We start from the raw sequence: 17,297 nt of genomic DNA, 5'->3' as shown, positions 1-17,297 counted from the left end.
GAGCAGAAAAAACAACAACCAGGTGAGCAGAAAAAACAACAACCAGGTGAGCAGAAAAAACAACAACCAGGTGAGCAGAAAAAACAACAACCAGGCAAAAACAAACAAAAAAAACGAGGTGAGCCGACAAACATGCAGGTTTCCTGTCGCCACCAATCATAGACGTTTCTGCTGGAAAGAGAAGTTTGCAGTGACCTGAAGGTAAAAATTCTGGCTTTGATGCAGAATGTTAATATTCAGTATTTTTAGTAAAAAACTAAACTTTCATTATCACTGTTTGACAAACTTTCCAGCCTGATCAGCTTTATTAATCATTAAAAGAAAAGACATTTTCTCATGTAACACATCCACAAGTGGTCAGGAGATAAAACTCCTTTTCCTGCTCTTTAAATCAAACGAGCTTCTTATGACGTCTCTCTGTTTCCCTGGTGACTAGAAACATTTCAGCTCCAATAATAGAATCCACTAAATCATACAGATTCCAGCAGAAAATGGTGGGAAAATTAAATAAATATGAAAACATTTTTTTGAGCCGGAAACATGAACAAATCCAGATTGATTCTTTAGTTTTACTTTGACACGATTTCTGAATATAAATTCATATTTCAGTATGAGAATATTTCTTTTTTTATTTGAAGGCTTTTGCATGTGTACATTTTTGTCCGCTGTCACTTCATATTTAGTCCAAAACTTTGTATCAAATTCAGATTTCTGATCCATATTCTTAATTAAAAACCATAAGTACCACTGATGCTGGTAAGACGCTGACTGCTCGTTATTTCACGATATAATCCTTCGAAGTGAATTATTCCCAATAAGAGAAATGTTCAACGTGATGGTTCTCCGTCTGGCCTTTGGATGGACCGCTGAGCCGACATATGACCCCTGTTGTTCATCGTTACCAGAAACCTGTTCTGGGTTCGGTTCTGCCTTCATGACATCATTCATATGTTCATCCGTTTTATTCACCCTGCTGTATTTGCTGATATAAACTGTTCTTTTCTATCACAGCTGAAACTGTTGCTCCTGTTCACATATTTAAACTCAATAAAGTGAATATTTTAACAGAAAAGCATCAAATTTGCTTTTTGTTACTTTTTGTTACGACTGCGATGTTCCACTTTATAAAATCTTGATTCTGTTTCAGGTCGTTACCTGAAGACAGATATTTAGATACTAAACAAAATATTACATTTTGATCTAGGAAACAATGATAAAGAAGTGACATCAGCAATAATTTATATTTTATATAAATTTAAATGGTGGGCTGCAATACCAAGCTTTTATTTTGATAGTCCACTTCCACTTATCGGCAAGTGAATTTGCATGTTAGCTAAATATTTAGCTCAGGAGTAATTATTCAGTCTGTAAATATTTAGTTTGATTATTAGGGCTGTAGTGATACAATAATCTCACGATATGATACGATACAATACACGATATTCTGCGCACAATATGATATATATTGCGATATTCAGCAAACAATACAATTCAATACACTTTTGCGATTTTCTGAAAGATTTTAGAGGGACAGAGTGACTTTGGTGACATTTTGTGACTGTTATAGAGTTGGATTGAATTAATTTAACTGAAAACTGATTAAAAGCACCAACTAAACAATACCTGGCTCTGGTTGGACATGGACACAGACTTAAAGTCGACAGCTGGACAAAATGAATCAAAGAAGTGGTGAGAAAACATGTTTCTTTTAATTGAAACAGTACAAACTGTAGCTTACATGCATTTGTAAAGTAAATAAAGTGCACCAAATACCTGCTCTGCATAGTGTGATACCTTTTAACCCTGACACTTAACATCTGAAGGAATGAGAGCAAGGTGACAGTTGGATGTTATACTTGCGGATGAATATCGACTTTTTTCTAGGCAAGAAAATATTGATGTATATCGCAAAATCGATATTATTACACAGCCCTATTGATTAGAAATATTTTGCTTAGTTTTGAACTTAATGTTTGTCTTGCTAATAAGATATTTATTTTGAAGCTGGCATTTAGAAATGAATGAATAACAAGGTTTAAAAAAATATGTCTTCAGAAAATGAACCTCCACTCTTCCCTCTTATGACAGGATAAATAACAAACTGTTGCAGATAATTTTAACTTTTAAACGGCTCCTGTAGCGGTTAGCTAGCGGTTAGCTTCACAGAACAGACTCCTTTGCAGGATCCGAACTCGCAGCCCCTGATGGAGACGACCTGCGTTTCCTCCATGTTCCTCATTGTTCAGTTCAGCGTTCTGACAAACCTGAGCTCCTCTCAGACCAGCGGCCGTGATTTCTACCAGAACAGAATGAAACTGCAGAGTTGAGAGCTTTAACTCATTTAGCTCAGCTTCCTTTCTTTCTGCTCCGCTCCATTTCTTCTTCCCAGGAGACGAATTATTTACTGTCCCTGCTAGTATTGATGATGTTTGAGGCGGTGCAGTTCAGCCGATCCCAGGAGGAAAGTCTTTCTTCCTCTAATTGCTGTGAACAGCTGAAGTTCAATGTAAAGAGCGCTCTGCTTTGTATCTCATGCTAATCTTTTCATCATATCCATATGAAAGTATAACTCCGATAATGACCACCCACACATTATAAGGTCCTGTTCATCTAATCCATTTAGCTGGTTTTGCTCTACGAGTTTCCAGGAAGTAAAAGTTGAGTGTGAAGCAGCTGAGATGACAGAAAAGAAAATAATCCACCAACCTTTAATTATTCAGGAATAAAAGCAAATCAAGATGTGTCATCTTTTAAAATCTATCCTCTAGTAATTGATGCTTTTATATCTTGGAAAGAAATTTAATGGGATATGATAAACAATCACTCCTCTGAGCCGACACAGGTTCACTCATATAAGGCTCATTCACACACAAAGAGCTTAAAGGATAATAAAGGAAAATAAAGAAACTGTTTAAAGCAGCTCATTTATCAGATTATTTGCCAGCAAACAGACTTTCAATCCTGATTTTCTGGTTCTGGAAACAGAGTCAGCATTTCTCTGAAGACCTGATCAGACACTCTTTTTTTTGTCTTTTCCCAGACAGAGTTTATGTCTGTGACTCTTTCCAGATGAAAAATCCAAGACATTTATTTAGGATAAATGTCGGCATTTATCAGAGAGTTTGGAGGCGGCTCTCTTGATGTGAGGAACTGGTCAGACTTTCACACCGAGCTGTGAAAGTCCCTGTATCCCACTCCAAACGCCACTTGACCTGCAGCTGGTCTTTGAAGCCTCTGGCTGCAGGTCAGCATCGTTTGTGCTGCAGCTCATCAGAGCGTTTAACTCGCTGCTCTCAGTTTGGCTTTTAAAGAAGAGATTCCCTCTGATGCTTTCAAATCTCAGCAACTTAAAATATCTGTTGAAAACCAGTAAAGAGTCAAAATATAATACTGGCTCAGTTCTCCTGCTGATCAGTCATAAAGGATTAACTGTAATTTTAACAGTCATGACTGAAAATGAGCTGCTGGCAGAAACTTTTCAGATAAATTATTCTCATATCTGTGTGAGAAAAATCCCCAAAACTGAGATTCATTCGATGCAACTTGATAAAAACATAAAGCTGGACTGAGGAGAGTTCTGTTGTTTTTAGGTAAACCTGCTCCACGTTGATCCGCTCTGTGATTATTTTTATTAATCACCATATTTCTCTCAGTTAATCCAGAATGTCAAACATGAATGTTTAACAAAGTAAAGGTGATGTTTTGGCTTGTTTATAGAAAATCTGTATGTGAACAGATATTGGGCAACTAAATGAAAAACAGATTTTCCCTTCTCACTTTTTTTACTTTCATCTTTTTAAATGAGAAATATGAACAACAATTTCTGACATTTAAAAACTAAAACCAGTGAGTTTCCCTGGTCCATCATCGGCGCCGTGCCGACCGGCTGAAATGAAGAGTCGGTGCTGATTTATCTTGTTTTGTGGTCAAACGTCTCGTCTGACTGAAGGACTTCGTTACACGTCTTTTTTTGTTCTATTTTTTAAGAGAACAACTTTGCATGAAGTTTGTTTTTAGCTTTTCACCCATTATCTTGTTTTGTTTGGTCTTTTTCAAATCGTCCTTTCATGACCTTTGACCTGCTCTCTGATGCCTGTGGTTTCTGAACTTTTGTTTTTTTTTGGTAATTTCTCTGAAAATTGCTCATGCTGATCCTGACTGGATCTGCTGGGACAGAAAAACAAGAAACCTAAAGTCCGAAATGTCGTTGAAATGGAGTGTAGACGACCTTTGACCCCTTCCTAGATTGATGAAAGGCTGCAGAAGACCTAAGAATGGGGTGGAGCTTCACCTTTTAGCAGGACAACCATCCTGAACTCACAGCCAGAGCAAAGCAGCTTCATGGGTTAGAATGGCCTAATCAAAGTCCAGACCTAAATCCAGCTGGGTATCTTTGTGAAGGACTTTCCCTTTCTGTTTGAGGCTCCTAACTGAACCGTTGGGTGAGCTTTAGTTTTTGGTGAATCATTTTTAAAGTGACGCCCATCAACCCAGGAGGAGTTTCCATGGTATCGAAGTTTCCAGGGAGAATCGTGAACCTTTCTGCTCTGACCTTTCTCGCTTAGATCCCTCCATCTTTGTTTCTGCTCCTCTTTTAATTAATTTTACAAACAGCTTTGCTTCCGTTTGTCCGGAGTGATTCTCATTTCTGAGCGTTTCTGAGGAGAAAGGACAGCGTGTTGGAGGACTGGCTGCCGTCCAGGTGAACGGGTAAAAATAACCCGGAGGATCTGGTTTTAAATGAGGAGGGAAAGCTTCTCATGGCAGAACGTATGGAAGGAGCTGACTGCTCTGCTCAGATCATGGCTGTGCTTCAGTTTGTGATTCTCCTGCCAACTCTCCACAGCTCATTGTGGCTCTAAAAAAAGTATTTATATTCATGTATGTGAGCGCGGTGCATGCGTGGTGCAGCACATTGTGGGCGAGATGTGCAGCAGATTCAAACCCCTCAGCTCGCTCCAGCGCTCTTCTTCTCTCTCTTCCCCGCGCTCCCTCTTCCTGTCGGAGTGGAGCAACAGATTCACTTGAAGCAGAAGAAGCTCCACTCCTCGTGCAGGTCGTCCATGCTCCTGCTGCCTCTCCCTTAGTAATGACATGTTTAGACGTTTGAACACTCTTTCCTGTTCCTGCTCCTCTGGCTTCTTGGGAAACTCTGTCACTGGAAGATAATCGCTGTTCTTCCAGAACAAAGTAGGAGAACTTACAGGAATCGGATGTTTAGGATGGTTTCTGGTTCGTTTTACTTCATGTTTTTTTCTTTTCTCCCTCTCAGGATAACTGTGCCAGAGTGCTGCTGGTCCGTGGAGCTGACAAGGAAGTGAAGAACTACAACAGCCAGACTCCATTTCAGGTACGGGCGAAATATAAATAAATAAAAAAAAGTAATTGCTGCTATTTTTAGCCAATTCTTGGTGATTTATTGCAGCTTTTAGAGTGTGGGGAAAACATTTTTAGTAGCAGCATATTCTCCTCATCTCATTTGTTGCCATGGCAACAGTGGGGAAACAGCCAAGGTCAGTTTCAACCAAGGATGCAAACGCTTTCTTGGCCAATAATGGAAATGTTGTAATTAAAGTCTTGGAGGAGAGCAGCGAGTGAGCGTGAAATGCCGACCGTCTTTTTGGGATTCGTTTCAGTCGGGCGCAGAAAGGACGACTCTGATGCGCTTGAATTTATTGAAATAGCGTGAAAATGTTTGATTTAGAGCTAACGCACCGTGCACTAATATGAAACATGAACACGCCAAAGTTTAATGTGTGTGCATGAATGCTCAGGGTTGCACAACAATGTTTTCACGTAGGGCGTGTTCATGAGCCACTCTAATTATTTCTGCAAACATTAAATGTTCTTTTTGCTGCAAACAAACGTTTTAAATTACATTTCTGCAGAAAATGTTGCTAAACTTTCCGCTGCAGATCGGTACCTGGTTGTCCGCTGTGCCGGCGTCACACTGTCACAAACATCGGATGAAATCTGACATTTATTTCAAAAGTTTGAAAACCAAAATAGGAGCACTGATGCTGCTATTTTAAGAAAGTTGGAGGTGACTGCAACCAAATCAGAGTTTCACTGGGCCGAGTTTCAGGCCCTACAACATGTCAGGCATAACATTATGACCACAGACAGATGAAGTGAACAACATTTCTCATCTCTTCATGGTGGTACTGGTTATGTTGGCAAGGAAGTGAACGTTTTGCAGTCCCTCCAGAAATTTTGCAATTAAAAATCACTGATTTTGTGGAGCTACGTTGGAAATATTTGTAAGGAATTTTGCAATATTTTGTCCTCATTTCCCTTTCAAAATCTATATGTAGAAGAAAAAAGATGCAAAAAAAAAATAAGCTGACAGACTGGACATAAAGAAATTAGCTTGATTTTTGTTGCTCCATATCAGTAGAACTGAGGCAGCAGTGTAGTAAAAGTAAGAGATACTGCCACCTGCAGGTGGGAGTTGGCAGTCAACGTAGACCCAATGGTTTTAATCATTTCTCTGAAACATTTGTGTGAATTTCCTCAATCGCAGAATCATGAAGACCTGAAGGGGCTGATGTGGTCAGCTGCCTGAAAACGTTTCCTACAGTTTTCACATGTTTGGAAATGTTATTTCCAGTTAATTAAGCTGAGCCAAATCTGTAATAATAAGTTTCAGCAGGAATAGAAAGAAAAGTTTGCTTCTGCTTAAAATTAAAGATTTGATGTTTTACATTTTGGTTTTGTTTGTGTGAATACGTTAAAATCAGAGTGATTTTACTTCATGCTATCATCCTGTAAGAGTCTAATCTGACATCTGTGGTCCAAACTGAGGATTTCTCCTTATGCAGAGTGAACCTGCACTGCTGTGCATGTTTTATGAGGGGAAAATCCTGCAAAGGACTAAGTTCCAACTGATATGTTTGACTCATAACCTACGCCTAAGTTACAAAAGAGCCTTATCCAGGCAGGCATTTACGAAAGGCAGTCCCACGGGGTCCTCGAGGTCCTCCACATCCACTCCAGTGGAGCGTTTCATTAGCTGAGCGTTTCACAGAGAGGGAGGGCAGGATGAACTGAAATCACATCACTGTTAGTCAGAGTCTGACTACAGCCGAGGCTTAAATTTAGCCGTTTCCCTGGAGCTTGATTTCTGTGAACAAACTGCACTGAACAAAATCTAGAAAAAAATAATAAGTTTTCATGATACTGTGAAGTTTGACACTTTACAGGAACCATAAGCAGCTTAAAACTGGCTGTATAGTTTGGTGAAAATCAGGGATGCACTGAGCTATTAACATGCTGTTATGGCCAGTATCCAATATTTACTAAAACTATATATATATGTATGTTTCCATACACTTACAACAGTGGGAAAAGACAAGGACACTGCTGACACCTGCTTTGCCTCACCATCAGTCACATGACCAAACAAATACCACATGACCCCGTCTACTCCCAGCCCAGAAACAAACAGCAGAAAGATGGAAATAAACATCAGTTCTTCATATCATTTATTTACTGAACCCATACTGATGTGTTAATGCAGATAAATTGCTTCTCTAGTGTAAATATGCCCATGATGTCAGGATGCCCCCCTCAGGCTTGTCTGCTTATCATCTCAGGATGTAATAATTTGGGGGCTCGTCCGGGATCTAACAGCAGGTGTTTTGTTTGGTTATGGGTTCAGTCCTCTCTGTCTTCTCACAGCTTTTAAATGTGTTTCTTGGCTTTGCTGAGTCAAGAGACACAGGGTGAGCCCTGATGTGGGTCAGCTTGTGTGATTTGATTTGGATTTCCTTCTAGATCTCTGAAACTGAATATAGACTCAGATCAGTTTTAGTCTTAGAAATCTGAATCTGTAGTCCAAGCATATTCATGTCTGTATCAATCAATCAATCAATCAAATTTTATTTGTATAGCAGATTTCAGCAGCAAGGCATTTCAGAGTGCTTTACATAATTAAAATAAAAACAGCATGATACAGTAGATAGTGATGGACACACTTCTGCTAATAAGCTGACAGCGCAGCTAATTTTTTTGGCTAGTGCGAGTGTTTTTGTGATAATGAAGATGTTTAGAGCATCTAGTGTCCCCTAGATACATTTTTCCAGATGAGTTCTGTAATAATTTCTTGAAGCGCAAACCGTACAGGAAGGTGTGCAATGACAAATTTGCTCATAAAATCATTGAGACGTGGTTGGTATTAGCAGGGTTATATTTAGTGCTTTAGCATTAGCTTCTGCTAAATACCATGTTGGTGTATTGCTTTAGCATTAACAGAACTAATATTTTTGATTGGTGCTTTAACATTTCAGTTAGCGGTGCACAACACCATCACCAATGAACTTATTCTGTGGGCTCAGAGTTTAGTTGTTGGAGTTTCTCTCAGATTTTTCACTTAACTGGATCTATTGGTAAATCAAAGCTGTTGTTGTTAAGTATTATGCAACACGCTTCTTTTATCGCTGCACTGCTTTTTAAAGCAAAGCGATTCTCTGTGATAGTGAGATGATTTCCTTCCCTACAAAAGCCAAAGATTGCTGACAATAAGACCCAGCAGCTGCTGTCCCTCAGAAGTGAGGACGTTCAGCTTAACTGGGCGGCCAAGTAGAAATCTGCTGCAGAAGAGAAACAAACAGCCGTTATTTTCCTGACAGCAGGCTCAGCGGCTGAACATCAAGCAGCCACTAAACGTGTTGGACTCTCACTTGTTGTTGAGTGGAGGAAAAAAATCGCTCTCTTGCACTTACTATCTTTATCATTGTTGCACTCTCCTCCTACACATGAAGCCCAGAGCCGAATCCAACAAGTTTATGCCTGTTTTACAGATGGAAGAGCAGGAAGCTGAAACAGGTAAAGACCAGAGGAATCTGAGCTTCAGGACTTTTAAAAGCTGAGACTGTCCTGCAGCTCAGAGGACGATACGGTCAGGGTCATGTCCAGGTCCATTTATTCATTATTTTTCTTGCAAATTAATAAAAAATAATAAAAAAAAGCTTTTGGAAACATTTTCATGTGGTTTCCTTGACATCCATGGTTTAATTTATTTTACATCTTCTGACTGTTTTGAAGTGGCTTCTAGTTTTATGGTTCAACTTTAGGATATGATAAATATGATCAAGCTTTGAACTTTGACCTCATGTAGAAAATCACTGAAGATCCCAGATTCTTTCCAGCTTCCCTGTAGTTCAGGCAGGTTTTCGTTTAGTTTGAGGTGTGGAATTTGACTAGGCCATTCCGGTGGGATCATTGTCTTGTTGATGACCCAGTTAGGACCAAACTTCATCTGTCTGACTGATGGAGTCACTTTTCCATGTGGAGGTCAAAACCTGCTGAATGCGTGAAAACCAGCCCACATCATCATCCCTCCACCACCGAGCTGGAGGAGTTTGTGCTGCCAGACGTCCTGCTGTCTGCCATCTTGTTTTCCTTCAACCTTTCCTCTTTGCAGAATGATGGAGTTCAGATGGTCTTAAAATCTCACAGACTGATGGGAATTGTTGATGTTGTTCCAGTTTCATCGTCATAGTTGATTTGGTTCAGTTCTCGTAGCTTTTACATTTCTAAAGGATTTTTAATCTGTTGATCTCGAGAGTTTACGATGCAGAAAAAAAATGAACTAAATATTTGTAGGAATAAAACAGCAGACAAGAGAGCAGGTGACATCAATAAAACAGGTCAGAAGTAATTAAATATCATTGGAATTAGAAACCACAACACGGTAGAATAAATTGGGTTCAAGCCGCTGCACCAATAAATTTGAATGCATTAAAAGGTCATCCTCTTCAAATGCTTCATCTCAGTTTTATTTGCATTTTGAAAAATCCTGAATATCAGAGCAGAAACATTACATAACTCTAAACAGGAATGCATCTAGACGGAGAGCTCGAACACACATTCCCACCCACACTGCCGTACCTCAGCAAAACAACAGAAAGAAGCTCAAACACACAAATTAACTACCTATCATGGTGAAAATACGTTAAACGATGAAAGGAAAGCAGCTTTAAACTGAGAAAACGTGTTTTCCTTTGTTCAGAAACGGCTCTCTAGATGTGCTTGAAACAAATGTGACAGTTATGAGCTTTTTAAGGAAAAATCTAATTAACTTCACAGTTACAAATACGAGTTAGACGACAAAGATTAAAAATAAATCAAGTTTACTTAAAGCCCAGGCGCAAACTTACAGCAGTTTGAAATTGTCTGGTTATTAAAAATGTTTATATTTTAAGACTCAAATAAGTTTGAGACATTGTGAAAGGAAGTGACTTTATGTGCAGTGCAGCCCTTTGAAGGCTGTAGGACCTAACATTCATACCAAAGTTCACAATTTGCACTTTTTTTTTTCTCCATTTGGGTCTCTTCTTTTGGTGTCTGGAAAACGAGCCATTTCAAAAACCTGTGCTGTTGTGTAACTGTGCATCTATGTGCAGCCATTTTCACATGTATATGTGTAAACAGAGTTGGGGGCGTGGCCACCAGTACTGATATGCATTAAAGTGACGGCGCTCATTCTGAAAATAGGCAGAACTGAGCAGAGACTAAAATCTCATTATCTAAGAATGCTTTTGTTTAAAATATATATAATTAACATGATTTTATAGCCTGTAAACGTTTCCTAACCTCTTTAAAAGAAAGCATAATAAGTCCCTTTTAAGGTAATTACAATTATAGTGTTGGACTGTTGGTCCAACACTATAATTTAAAATGCCTTGGATGAAGCTGTTGAGGCTTAAATGCCCATAATATTCAATATATCCATAATGTCCATGTGACATCTTTTCATTAGTGTAGAGTCTGATTTGCGTTTCTAAAAACAATGGAAGATGCATCATTTCCAACCAAAACTGCCAGATTTGCCATGATGAAGGTGGTGGGGCTTTTAGCCCAGATCTGATGCAGCTGGACGACGTTATGAAGGCTGGAGTTCAGTTCATGTCTGTGTTCATATGGAGCAAACGCTCTGCATGTTTCTCAGCTGAAGAGGAAACCGGTTTGATGGCTCCATCATTAGGAGCCAAACCAACAACTGGAGCCGATTCCTGAAACGCTTTGCTGCCACGGCTGAATGAGGCGCTCCCTGCAAGGCCTGTGGGCGTGTGGCGGCCATGCCATCTGATAACATCATGTCTCAGTTCAGCATCTGTGGAAAAGTGTGTGTGTGTGTGTGTGTGTGTGGGTGTGTGTGTGTGTTTCTCGGCGCTCTTTAAAAGATGTATTGTTTAAGGCAACAGAAAAGGAAAACCAGAGCAAAACAAAAATTCAGCTGTTTTCTCTGAGTTCTTTGTTTTCTTGATGTGAAACTTTTATAGATTTCGACAAAGCGGCTCTTCATGTTGTGTTTCTCATCTCTCCAGTCTGATCTGTGGATCTTTCTGATCTCTTCAACCTTTAAAAACCAAATGTCTCCATTTTCATCAAAACATTCCTCCATTCTCCACATTTCTCCCTTTTCTGTTCCCACTCTGTCGCTCCCAGTCTAAGCCTTAAAGGGACAGTTAGGAAGTTACTGAGGTGGGGTTCTGTGAGTAGTTGACACAGTCAGTGGCTTACCTGCAGCAGACAGAAATCCTTCTGAAGTGAGTTTTGAGTTCAGACCCTCCGTATGAACAACAGGCTGGTTTTTACCAGGCTGGGTTAGGGTGGATGTGCCTCACTTCTCCCCACGTTGCTGATCAATCAGCATATCAATGTGTCGTTATGGGTGAACGTGACTCTGGAGCTTTGATTGGTCAGTTTGACTAGAAACCAGTTTATAAATTCAGTTTATTTACCGTTTATGGGAGGTGAGCCACCAGAAGCAGACAGAGAGGTGGCAGAAGAACTAGATCAGAACCGCTGACTGATCGGTGACATGAGGAACTGAACGGTTCATCTGGACTCATCTGGACCTGCGGTGGTTCTGGATGGACGGATTGTTTCCACTGAGTTCTGTCGTCTTCTTCAGATAAACTCGCTCCAACTCCCCAGAGACCTGCTGTCAACTCGGCTCGGCATCCTGGAGAGCGTGATCCGGTGCTGCCTTCAGGCGCTCCTGGCTGACATGTTTCTGTTGCCAACCCAACCGGCTCCCTCCGGCTGTGCAGGAAGTCGCTGTCACCACGGAGACAGCGGCGCTCCGAGATCCCATGACACTTCAGATAAAAACGATGTTTCTTTTCCTCCCAGAGCATTAAATATGTAAATATTTCTTCAGATTTACAGCTTTTCTTTCCCTTTTTAGCAAATTAAACATTAAATGAAGCTGCAGGAAGCTCAGCTATAAAAAAAATTATGTTTTATGGTCAAATCTGAAATTTTGTCTAAGATTAGGTGGAAATATTTGGGTCTTTAGACATTAGGTTGCTTATGAATGTGGAACCATTTTATGTACTTACTGCAGTAATGCATGATCTTATTAGCCTGCAGCAGTAGAAACAATATATTAACATTTCCTGGTGAAGCTGTTTGTTGATTCTTTATAGTCCGGTTTATTTGACTCGATGATGGATCAGCTGATAATCTTTTGTTTCTTTAGAAAACTTTTAGATGCATGTTGAGTTGATCCATCATGTTCTGATGAGTTTTCCAGTGTAATCCCAGTCTGTATTGACCTGTAGTTTCCTTCGTTCCTCTGAAGAACCTTTTGCTCCTCTCTGGTGTTCCACTTGGCTGAAAGTGTCTCTGAAAGCTCCTCCACATCTTTACCCCCTTCCTGTTATACACAACCATTTGTCTCCCTGACAACCAGCGGAGACCAGGAAGAGAATGGATGTGGGGGCGGCCATGGCAGTAGTGGTGTTGATTGTGGGCGGCAGGATGATAATGAGAGATAAATTGTGTTTCCTGCAGCTCATTGGTTAGCAGCTTGCTGATCACTCGCTGCTAAAAAGAGACTTGAGAGTGCCCCCTGCTGCTCTGGTTTAGTTGTGTTGGGCTTTGTGTTTCAGTGGAGATGAGTTTACAGGAATTCAGTGGTGGTTTCAAAGACAAACGTCTGTTTCAGTGCTTCACAGTAACCTTAGCTGAGCTTATATTTCTATCTTCAGACTAAAATATTAACACATTAGTGACAGAGGGATTTGTGTCCCTTCATCATCTGCTCCACCTCCAGCTGCTGTGGTTCTGAGTCAAACCAACCTGTTCCCCTCCTGGCCTGTGGGGGCGCTGCACCAAGAACCACTGAAGGAAACGACACAAAAACCTCTGAAGACACTGAGAGCAACTTCCTTCTTCACCAGATGGAAACAAGATGGAGGCGTCAGATTTTAGGAGAAGGATTTTGGCGGTTGGAGGATTTCTCCTTCGCTTGGCTAGCACGTTAGCTGTGGTTGTCTTTACCCAGAATGCCCTGCACTGTAGTCCACTTCCTGCTTTTTAGGCGATCTACGGTTCGATTAGCATTCGAACCGTAGTCCGTTTGGTTTAATCACCAAACGGACTGGATTTGGATTAAAGCGACTGAGACTTCTCTTATTTTCTATAAATAGAAAAAGAAGCAAAAACAATCAAGATGCAACCATGCTTTCATTTCGTCTAGATAATCATTTAATTCTTTCATGGATTTGTTATTTTCATTTTTAATATGTTGCAAGTAAATGATGGGTCAAAAGCTGTGAAGCAATAAACGTTAGGATGCTCCTGGTGCTCAGGTGAAAGTAATTATTGTTTTTAAAATGGTTTGTTTTCCACAGGCGGCCAGATTTAAAACCGAAGCAGTTGGACTCTAAAACATCAGAATAAAAAACAAGTCAGGATTTCCTGTTCTATTACTTCAACTTTATTTTTACAGTTAATCACCATTTTCAGAAAACAGATTTTATGGACACTTGGATCTGGAGCAGGAAGTGATGCGTTTGTGCAGCTGAGTAAACTGACTGTTTTGCTGCTTTTATTGTTCAATAGTTGTCCATTAAATTAATGACAGAATCTGAATGTATATGAATATTCTGCGTCTCTAAACTTTATTGGTGGATAATATGTGATTATAGTTGGTCTCTGGAGAAAATCCGCTCAGTTCCTGGTTCAGGATGAATGTGACTGGATCAGTTTCAGTTTAACAGCTGAAAATATTCCAGGGATCAAATGAACCATTGAGCTGAATCTGAACCCTTTGATCCAGAGCCGGTGGATTCAGGTGAAGTTAAAGTAACGGAGCGGTGAATGTTTATGGGATGAAGTCGTTTTGTGACATGCTGCAGGAAACCGTCCATGTGAGCTGAAGCTGGTGGGTTCCTGTGGATTCGAGGCCTTCTCTTTGCAGAGCAGCAGTCACTGATTCGTCACACTCAGTGGCATGAGCTCTGGGAGATCCTCCGAATGAGTGGGAGATCCAGCATCCGTCCCCTCCCCCACCCGCTTCTGAAGAAACAGATGTTCCTCCCGGAATAAGCTAAAAATATACATTTATTAACATGCTTTTTATTTTGGAGGAGGCCTTTTGTTTTACAGCTGGATAAACGCTCAGGAAGCATCACGTTGATGGAAAACCTCGTTTAGTTCTCTGTTTCCTCAGAACCGACGTTCAGGTTTTTAATCCTGCAGAGACGGACGCGTTCATGGCACCTGCTGTCCGACTCTCCACGAATCAGAGCAGGCTTTCTTATGTAATGCTTCTGGGTTTCCCATGAGGGGTGTGTGTGTGTGTGTGTGTGTGTGTGTGTGTGTGTGTGTGTGTGTGTGTGTGTGCAGCACACAGATTATAAAGGACCGGTCTGTTTTGAGATGATCTTTGCCTGAGCCTGGAGTTCTTTCAGCCTCCTGGTTCTGCTGAGCATGTCAGCACAGAACCTCTGAGTCCAAATGTTTGGTGCCTCTCTACTGCCTCCTGGTGGACAAGCACTGCTCACACTGATCCTATATCCCTGATGCAAAAACACCCAGAATGTACAGGAAAGACTAATAAGGAATAAACTGGTTATTATTATTATTATTATTATTATTATTATTATTATTATTATTATTATTATTATTATTATTATTTTACCATACTTAGAAAATAATTGCACCTAACATACCAGCCTTTTTTTCAGATGGGCAAAAAAAGAAAATTAATAAAGTGGGAGAAAAAGAAGCAAAAGAGCCACCATGAGGGGGCGCTGCACTCTGACTAGTGACTTTTGTGCCTTTGTGGATTTATTTTGTCGCTTTGCTGATTCTGCATCCATGTCATGTCCTGCAGTGGAGCTGAAGCCAAAACGTCTGAAATGAATCGTAGAGCTGTTTTCAAAATTCATAACTTTGACTTTAAAAACAAAAAAAATAAAGAATCACTTTTATTCTCCATGTTTATAAATGTTTTGGATCTGGGAATGGAGAAACAAACTGAGGGAAGAAACTGTCTCTGTAGCGCCACCTGAAGGTAAAACCCTAAACAGTATGTATCCAGGATGTGTGGGGTCTGCAGAGATGTTGGTTGCCCTTTTCCTGACCCTTGACCTCTATAGGTCCTGTATGGAGGGAAGGTTGATAGAGTGATGGATGGGATTATGAGCCAGAATAGTTTAATTAAATGAATTTAGCAGATTAAATGTTATTTTCTGTAAACTCCTGAAAACCAAACATCCCTGTTTTAGTTAGGACTTATCAGATGATGGGTTATTATAAGAAACAGGAAGACTCAGAAAGCTTGAGCACTGGTTGCTATGGTGATCAGGCCCATAGCATGACTCATTCCAAAAGGCAGGTAGAGAGTTAGACAGAAATATCCATGTTTTAGTGCGCAGTCTGTAGATGTGGAGATGAAATAAATCGAGTTTTAAATCAGAAAATTTGAGTTTGACGTTTATTTTTCAATAAATCTTAAACCTGAAGGGACTGAAAATGTTCTGTCTGATGAAACCCCTCATGGCTTCTTGTTTTCCTCTGCAGGTGGCCATTATTGCAGGAAACTTTGAGCTCGCCGAACTCATCAAGAACCACAAAGACTCTGATATAGGTGAGTCCGGATCGTTCCATTTTGTCCCTGCCGAGTCTCTCTTCCTCAATCTCACTCAGGATACATTTCAAATCCCCCGATCTTTTCATCCTCTTTAATGACTTTCCTTTATAATCTCCATGCTGGATTATCAGTGTGTTGCCGTGGGAACGAAAGTTTATCCTCGCACCAGGACAATCCCGGCGCTGATTTGGCCAGGAGTCCCTGGGCGTTAGGATGAGGGATGTTTGTCCTGCAGGAACTGATTAAATCAGGTTTTATTTCATTCAGTTGTTGTGTGGAAATGCGCTCTGGTTGGATGTGAAGCTGTAGAGCTGGTTGGGATTTTTTAACACAGATCTGCAAAACAAGTCCTTCTCTTAGCAACAAAACGTCACCATTGTTTATTCAGTTAGTGGTGTTTCAATCAATGCTTTTTATTTAAATGGCAATATTCAATAACTTCAGTTTGAGAAAGAGATTTTCACGCTGCCTTGAGCTGAGTTATTGTGCTAAAGAATAGATGGAAACAAATGTGTTGAATAAGTTCTGATGTAGCAAATGCTGCCACCCACTGCTGGGTCTGTGCCTTACCAGAGGCATGAAACTGAAAAATGGAAGAACTCTCAGTTTTTCTCACATCTGCAGTTCATGCTAGTTTTCCACCTCTACTTCCTGTTTGTTGCAGCCAGGCGAAGTCTCAACATCTGATAAAATGTTGCTTTACGTAGCCAGGTTGACTCCAAACCAGTGTCCACGAGTCCAAGTCAAGTTTCAAGTCTTTAAGTTAAAAAGTCGAGTCTGAAGTCGAGTTTGAGACTTTGACTTAAATCTGTAAGACTACTGATGCTTGGTGAATCTCCATGGCAACGGTTGTTGTCCTTATGTTACTGCGCTGAGCTGCTTGACCGGTTGGAGGACTGAGCTGCAGTCGGTCTCGTTTTGTTGCCTGTTAAACTCAGGAAATGATCAGCTAGTTGGTTCAGGTTAACTCCTGGTCCTGGATCAGAACCGAGCGCCGCCGACCCGGTTCTACTGCCACAGAGGCAGTTCAGGGATTAGAGAAAATGAGAACAGAAGAACAAACAAATAAATAAAAAGTAGACGATGGAGGGAAGAGAACGATGAGTCTGAGGGAGGCAGTAATCTAATCTGAAGATGTAATCCTGCCATTGTTGACCTCATCAGCAGCAGCGACCCGATGAAAGTGGAACATGACCAAAACTTCTCTGCAGCTGTTGGAGCGAGCGCGTCCCGACGAGAACCTCCTGCCGTCGATTTCAACCCAAAGATTCATTTCTCAGGACCCGAGACGCAGAGACTCAGACACAAACGAGCTGCACCTCCCCCCCCCCACCATCTCCTCCCCCCACATCACCCCCACCCACCTCCACCTCCACCCACCTCCACCTCCACCCACCATAACCTC

General features: G+C 40.7%; 1 protein-coding gene across 1 annotated transcript in view; it reads left to right on the top strand.

Annotated features, from left to right (window-relative positions):
* The window catches only part of LOC103151154 (SH3 and multiple ankyrin repeat domains protein 2), a 166,012-nt gene that overhangs the window by 14,149 nt on the left and 134,566 nt on the right, over positions 1 to 17,297 (top strand). The window contains exons 6-8 of the mRNA XM_016681166.1: positions 5,170 to 5,190; positions 5,273 to 5,350; positions 15,823 to 15,889. Of these exons, the coding sequence (XP_016536652.1) occupies positions 5,170 to 5,190; positions 5,273 to 5,350; positions 15,823 to 15,889 (166 nt within the window). The remainder of the gene's footprint in view (positions 1 to 5,169; positions 5,191 to 5,272; positions 5,351 to 15,822; positions 15,890 to 17,297) is intronic.

This window comes from Poecilia formosa, unplaced genomic scaffold (assembly GCF_000485575.1).
Source record: "Poecilia formosa unplaced genomic scaffold, Poecilia_formosa-5.1.2 Scaffold272, whole genome shotgun sequence".
NCBI lineage: Eukaryota > Metazoa > Chordata > Actinopteri > Cyprinodontiformes > Poeciliidae > Poecilia > Poecilia formosa.
The sequence above is the reverse complement of the archived record's forward strand: the minus strand, read 5'-3'. Positions and strand labels throughout refer to the sequence as shown.